General features: G+C 54.8%; 1 protein-coding gene across 1 annotated transcript; it reads right to left on the bottom strand.

The window, feature by feature from the left end:
• Positions 1 to 1,123: 1,123 nt before the first annotated feature.
• On the bottom strand, positions 1,124 to 4,253 carry LOC135914574 (dual specificity tyrosine-phosphorylation-regulated kinase 2-like). The gene has a single exon (XM_065447488.2). It carries the CDS (start codon positions 3,492 to 3,494, stop codon positions 1,866 to 1,868), a length of 1,629 nt encoding a protein of 542 aa, XP_065303560.1. The 5' UTR covers positions 3,495 to 4,253; the 3' UTR covers positions 1,124 to 1,865.
• Positions 4,254 to 7,660: the final 3,407 nt, after the last annotated feature.

Raw genomic sequence — 7,660 nt, 5'->3', positions numbered from 1 at the left:
TGTCCCACTAGGGATGCCAGAGCAGCGCGCATCCAACATGGCGGCCGAATGCATTTCACCGTGAACGAGAAGCCAGCTTCTCTGGTGACTCACTTTTTTTTTCTTTTTCCCCCGAGGAATAAAGAAAGGACAGCAGCTGCTCGGCGACCGAGAGAAAGAATCATCGACAGAGGAAGGCGCGCTAAGGCGAGGCGACAATGCGCCCTTTAGGTTTCGAGCACAGCCGATGCAGCGACAAAGACGCCAGCAGGCTTCTTTTTCTTTTAGCTTCCTTTTGCAAAGCGGCGGCGGAGTAGGGCCTCGCATGGAGGAGGGGAAAGACGAATAAAGGAAAAGAAAAAAGTAACCAAGCGCCTTCTCGCTCGCTCTCCAACCCAAATATAACCGGAAAGAGGGGTTCGCGGCTCGACCGAAGCAAAAAAAAAAGTAATAATAAAAAGCGAAAACTGCCCGTGCAACCGGCGGCCAACCAACCCGCGATGGGGGAGAAGTACGACGGACGAAGCGTGCATTGGGATGAGAACAAAGAAGCGCCGAGGCGAAATCAAAATGTGGGGCTTTTTTCGCAAGTAGGGCTAGCTAGCACCGTCCGTACACAAAATATCACAGATCTGCGGACTCGATTTTGTTTTTGTTTTTTCTTTTTCTCCTGCGACAATCGCGTCTCTTCTTTCTTTTTTTGAAGTATTTCGCTGCTTGGTTTTTCGACAAACCCCTTACTACCATCGGGTAATAACCAACCTTGCCGCATCTGCAGACCTGATTTCTCAAACAAACACCTTAAGAAAATTCGCGCGAGTGAGGACAAAGAAAAAAAAAGTTCAAAAAAAAGGATTTAAATAAACGGCAGTGAGCCACACAGAGGTCAAATGAGGTCAAAACGCAGGCGAGGTCGACATGCTAATGTATATACTATATATACCGAGGGGGACCGCCTAAAAAAATGCGTTCATCTCTGACTCAATCGCCCCCCCCCCCCCCCCCACAAGAAGGAAGAAAAAATTTGTACAAACAGTTCAGCGCGATCAGCGAGAATGCAGAACCGACGCACAACCACGTGTTTTGCAAGGCAGGCAAAACGTGTAAAAAGAAAGAAACTCCGCCACAATGACATAGGAAAAGATTTTGGTTGAGGCATGCGTTAATAATTTATGCGCCCGTTCGGAACCGGCTTTAACGGTCAACAACAGGGGAAACAAGTTTGTTCCCCCAAAACGAGCGGGCCTCGACGGGCGAGTTTACAAATCGTGCATCAAATAAATTCATTCGACCTGAGAAAATGGAGAGAAAAGAGGAATATCACTGCCGGCGGAGTGTTAGGATATTTAGGAGGGTTGTTGCTTCGACTTGCCGATTTACACAAGAAGTGCGCCGCTGTCTCGTTCGCGCTGCTGTCCTTTATGCGCCACGATAGTGTATATCCGATGCAGGGTGGGAAAGGTCGCCTCGGTGGCTGCTGCTGCTGCTGTCGTCATAGAACCAGGACGAAGGAGGTGACGTACAACTACTTAACGCCGCTGCGTCCGCGGGCATTATCACCAACTGCCGCGGGAGTGAGTCACTTGGACGACACCAAACGAAACGGCCACAACCGATGGGCTCCCGAAGAAAAAGCAAAAAAAAGAAACCCCACCGCTCAGCACACTAGTTTGTCGAAGCGCACGGGGGCCCGTTGGAGCCGAGCTCTCCCAGGAGAGATCCAACACTGCACTCGGGCCCCCCATTTTTTTTTTTTCCTTTCCTTTTTGACACACAATGGTGGAGCCATGGGTCTCTCAATTTGACGTAACACGATGTAGGGGGACGGGTTCGTAGACGGGGAGGGAGGGAGAAACAAAAAAGAATCCGCGAGCACGGGATCACCATCACGACACGGGATTGCCAATCTGCGGCAGTTTGAGCGTACTCGCGAGCTCGTCTCCCAGTCGGGTCGCCTTGGACGCGATCACCGACCTCGACGAGGAAACCGAGGAGCGCTGGGTCGTCGAGTCCGACGCCGTGGTCTGGGGCGTCCGCGGCAGCCGCCGGCGTAGCCAGGCGTGCCGCAGCGCGGCAGCGGGCGTCATGCGGGTCGCGGGGTCCCACTCGAGGCACCGCTTGAGGAAGTCCACGAACAATGGGTCGTCGCAACCTTTCAGCGCGGTCGTCCAGTCCTTGGAGCCCGGCGGACCGCGCAGCTTTCCCCGCCGCGACCGGCCCGCGCCCAGCACCACGGCGCCGTCCGGTAGCGTGGTGACGGTGCAGTAGCGCGGGTAGCCCTTGGAGCTGATGAAGTTCTTGGCCCGCTTGGCCTGGTCCAGTAGCTTCTGAGGCGGCGGGCCGAGCAGCTCCATGATGCAGGCCAGCTGATCGGCCTCGTCCTCGCCCGGCAGCAGGGGGTAGCCCGTGAGCAGCTCGGCCAGGATGCAACCCAGGCTCCACATGTCGATGGGCATGCCGTACTTGGCGCCCAGGATCACCTCGGGCGCCCGGTAGAAGCGCGACTGGATGTACGTGTACACGCGCTGGTGCTCGAAGCACGAGGAGCCGAAGTCGATGACCTTGATGCCCGATCGGCCCTGCTGCTTGAGCAGCACGTTCTCGGGCTTCAGGTCGCAGTGGATGATGTGGCTCCGGTGCAGCGCGTCCAGGCACTGCAGCAGCGAGTGGGCGAACTTGCGCACCAGCTGCAGGGAGAAGCCCTGGAACTTGTTCTTCTTGATCAGCTCGTACAGGTTGATGGAGAGCAGCTCGAAGGTGATGCACGTGTGGTTGCGGAAGGTGAAGTGCTCCAGCATGTGGATCAGGTTGAACGTGTTGTCGCGGTCCTGGCGGCGCAGGAAGTCCAGGATGCGGATCTCCTCCTGCGCCTGCCGGTGGAAGCGCTTCTCGTTGCGAACCATCTTGAGCGCGACGTGCTGGTGCTGCTTGTGGTCGTACGCCTTGATCACCTGGCCGAAGGAGCCCTTGCCGATCACCTTGAGCATCTCGAAGCGGTACGCGATGTGATCGTGCGGCACGTGAAGGTACGAACCCTGGTCGTCGTCGTAGCCGCAGTTGTTCGGCGTGCCCGGCGTACCCTGGCGCTTCTTGGCGTTGGCACCGATGAAGTAGATCTGCGGGTAGTTGAAGATCTCGTGATGCTCGAACGGGCTCAACTTGTGCATGTACATCTTCATCACCTGCTCCGGCGTGGCCACCAACGTTTTGCCCGCACCGCCGCCGCCTCCGACGCCCGCCTTGTTGTCGGGCGAGTCGCCGTTCTGGTCGACGTCGAAGAGCTTGTGCACGCTCGACTGGAACTTGAAGCCCGCGATGGTCTGGCTCTTGATGGGCGGCAGCAGCAGGCTGGACCCGTTGCCGCCGCCGCCACCGAGCGCCGACGAGTTGTTGTTGTTGTTGGCGGCGTTTTTCTCGATGTAGCCGGCCTCCGACGAGGGCGCCGAGCCGTTCATGTTGGCGATCAGGGACCGCGTCCGCGACAGGGGCATCGCGGGGCACTCCCGGGAACTCATAACCGCCGCTCGACGTCGCGGCCGCCAGCCGACGCCGCCGCCGCCCGCTCCACCGCCGCCGCGCCGCCGAACAAGAGACCCAGGCCTAGCGCGGACATGGACGCTCGGCCACTTCGGCTGCGCTGCACTGGGCCACCATTATCCCCGGCTGGCGCTGTGGCTGGCCCCTGTTGCTAGGGGGCCACGTCACTAGCGCCCCCTGCCAACGCCCAATGGCGCGCGCGCTCTCGTGTCACGTGGTGCGACTTCGGCCAACCGCCGTGCGCGTTGGGCCCCACCGCCCAATCAGCTGGTCACCGGGAGAACGGCCTCACCCCCCAGGAGTAACGCACTCGGGAGAGAGAGGGTCGACGACGCCGTCTGCTTCGATCGCGTCCTGTCAGGCGGCGCCACTTGCCGGGCTAACTGGCCGGCTGCTGTTGGCTGCTTGCCCGGCTCTGCTGGGCCTGCTTTGCAGCTTCCCCGCTGCTGCCGTATTGCTCTCGGAGAGGCTGAGGCAGGTTTGGCCAGGTGATCGCCGCCGACTGCTCGCTTATCCTGCTTCGCCGCGGCGCTGTCTTACTTCCAGGAACCACGCGAAGCCGCGCACAGCGAGCGAGGAGGGAGTGGACGAGGTGATGTAAACAGGCAGGGACGTTTCACCGATGCGGCGTGTGACTCAGAAGAGCGAGCATCACTCCCATACACGCCCCGGGCACGCGGACACAGACACAGCTGTTGTGGCTGCCTGGCTGAGGTCCTTTGTTTAACTCGTTCCGCTCCGGGGAAGCCCCCCCTTCCTCCTCCCCCCTCTTTCCCTCACCGCACCGCGCGGCTTCGCTCGCCGAGTTCATTGTTCGGGGCAGGGCAAGCGGCCCACGCCAGAAACGAGGAGCGCGCGAGCATTCACTTTTCTTTTGCCTGGCCAACACACTTCTTGCCCGTCTCGGCGGGCACGTTTTCACGTGTTTCGGCGGCGAGCACCACGACAGGCACACGGCCGCCCGCGTCCGACTGAGCGGCGGCGCTAGCCCTTTCTTCGAAAAAAAAAAAAAAAGAACAGCGTGGCGATGACCGCGCGCGACGGTTTTCATCCGAACGCCGCGCCTATTCCTTGATCGCTTGCACGACGAAGAGAACTCCTTTGGGTTTCTTGGGCGTTCGTTTCGCGTGCTATACAGCTAACCGAAAGTCATCGCCCCGAGTTTCGTTTCCCGGTTGGTCACCGGTGACCTGGCGGGAAAACACGGAACTTGCTTCAGCAGAATCCGACGTGGATGTAATTAAAGGGCACCTGATCGCAGACTCACCCAACTTCTGAAAATTAACGGCAAAGTGAAATGCCAAGCAGCATGGTGCAATCTGCGAGCACATGCGACGGCCAACGACTTGCAACAGAAGCAAAGGTCCGTGAACCACGGCGCTTATCTCTGCTTGGCGCAAGTGCCTCTAGCGCTCTTTATGGCGTCGCAGATAGCGAGTCGCGCTGTTCGATAAGCGCCGATAACCTTCAAGTGCACAGATGCGTTCCACAAACATGGATGCACCTGCCCAATTCGACTTGTTGCGCGCTCTCTCTCTCGCAGATATACGGGCGCATTTCTTTTTTTTTTTTTATTCACCTGTAGCTTATAGCCTGATTGTGGTACCTTTACTGGAAGCGGCAGATATTACTCGGGAGAAAACGAAATGCATTATCAGCTTATTAACCAAAATATCACTAAATAACTTTCTTTAGCTTAATTATTATATCCGTTCACGGCACATTTTGCAACTTACAAATCGTAGCCAGCGAGCTTGAACGGTACACTTGGAACCAATTCTAAGAATCGCACGGGTTTCGGGATTTGTACCTTGACAAAAAGGAATCCAGGCTAACATTTTTATCTATGCCTTATTTGGATTAACATATTTAATGACTATTGACTTCATATGCTGTATCAGTTAATTCTCAATTTCACAATTCCCAGTTGCTAATTTGATTCCGGTTTATTTTCGCCCAAGGACACAGACACACTTGAGTAGGCTGAAGCCGAACCAAATGTCACCTGCTTTGGGATTGTCCCGCCACACGATTAGGATCCATAAATTTGGGACGACGGTGCCGGCAGTCGGTCTTGCAAGTACGGGCAACGCTTCCAGCTAGTTTTCCTTTATCGGGCTAAGCGCCCTTTTCCTTGAGACGTCATTTTTGTTCTCTGGTAAGGTGTGCCACATCCCAAGATGGCAGCGGCGAAGCTCCCAAACTGCGACAATTTAGGTAAGCTTGTCTTGGAAACTTCACTGTGTGCCTGCGCCCACGACCGGTCTTTTGAGAATGGACACACAGGCTGGTGGTCCCCCTGGCCTAAGCTAGTGCGCGTGTCCATCTGCCACTTCCTGAGCTGGCCCGGGCAACAAAGGTACACCAACGAGAGGGAAGAGGCCATTTGTGTCCCAAGTCGACAAAAGGACCAGAAGCCTGCAGCCAACAGCACTGGCACCACTGTTGTATGCATCCACAGTTACGACCTGAGACGACTGCAGAGACAAACAATACCACGAGGTGAAAAACCACCTTTCCTCGGAACCCTACGCCGGCCCTTCTCCACTGTTAGTAGAACCACTCGACATTCAGATAGAGTCACTACTACGCTGTACATATCATGTAAATACATTTTTCTTCTCATCTTTTTCTCCTTTTTTTTTTAACCATATCGATGCCAGTCTTCGTCTTCCTGTTCCTGTGGTGAAGCCCACCTCGCCCGGTCGTGGTCATACCAGCGTGTGGCACAATACTTATCTCCCTCCAGAAATGCAGAAACGTCGTCGCTGCAACACCCCCCCCCCCCCCCCGGTGGTGAGTGTTGTGTGTGTATGTGCGCGAGGGGGGGGGGTATTTCTGTAAGTGTCCACCTAGTGTAGACACCTAAGTGTCTTTCCGTCACAGATGGGCGCACCTCGTGGGAATCGCCCATCAGCCTGCGCATCAGCCCTCTCATCAGTCACGCCGATGAGGTCACACCTCATCAGACTGACCTGACTGGGCGTCAGTAGCTTTAGTAGCCCAAACCTTATCCAGCATACATATGGAGCGCCATACCTTCCCCAAATAAAGTTATTCATATATGACAGAGATCGATATTGATATGTGTGTCTGAAAGGGTCTTAACGTGATTTGCAACGCGAGCCGATCATTGAGGCATGCAATGGCACTAAGCAATAAGCGCCCCCTCCCCCCCCCCCCCACCGAAATATATATATATATATAGCACGAAATAAATGCAGGGGAGCTATCACTTGACGTTAACAACCATTTGATTTGCCGATAGTGATGGATCGATCGCGCTGCCTCGTTGTCCACTATCGACATAGATATATAAAGGTCGGATAAATGGAACGATGGTATCAGCTTTAGTTACCTGTCCGTAGGCGGGAAAGTCGACGCAAATTAAGGATATCGAAGTTGCGTCCATGTTTTTCATCGCAAGGGCTCTGCTAGGCAATGATCCCTGAGGAGGAAGAATAAATCACTGTGGAGCCGCTACCTCGAAGTGAATTTGTCACCGCTGCTTCGTTCACACCATGCACCAGGTATAGGACGCAGCTCAGACGATGTCCTCGATACCTGCTTTGAGGGTACAATTGAATATATTGCCGATGAAGCTCGTGGCGGAAGCCACGGTTCTAATCACATGCAGAGCCATGTTATATTGCTACAGTGCGCGTCACATTTTCGGACCGGGTGGCAGGAGATGCAGATTAGAAGAGCGCAGTGACGCATTTTTACGTGTGCTTCACCACAGCGATATTAGAACACTCGGACGCACTTCTAATGAAACGACTGTTGGTTAATCTCGCGTGCTTCGCTTAAACGGGAACTTCGCATAAACCAAACACATTTTCCTGGTCCCTTCGGGTTCCGTCTAGCCCGAGTCGGCCGCAGTCGTAAGAGGACGCAATAAGACGATGAAGAATTCCTTATAACAGTGTCCCAACGATTAAGGGAGGCATCAACTCCGCTTGGGGAGATTGCCGTTGCCTGTAAGTACTAACGGCTATGCGGTTTTCCCAGAAATATTCACATTGCCACGAATTATATATGCACTGTAAAAAGAAATTTAATATATAAATAAAACCGAAAAGAAGTACGGAAGTGCTGTGGGTGTACCGAGGTTAACCTTTCCCATATGTATATATCGCAAGAG

Source organism: Dermacentor albipictus, chromosome 6, assembly GCF_038994185.2.
Source record: "Dermacentor albipictus isolate Rhodes 1998 colony chromosome 6, USDA_Dalb.pri_finalv2, whole genome shotgun sequence".
In the NCBI taxonomy this organism is placed as follows: domain Eukaryota; kingdom Metazoa; phylum Arthropoda; class Arachnida; order Ixodida; family Ixodidae; genus Dermacentor; species Dermacentor albipictus.
This window is presented reverse-complemented; position numbering and strand designations above follow the sequence as displayed.

Excerpts from the sequence above, each read along its gene's own strand:
- LOC135914574 (XM_065447488.2), bottom strand. The coding sequence starts at position 3,494 with ATGAGTTCCCGGGAGTGCCCCGCGATGCCCCTGTCGCGGACGCGGTCC.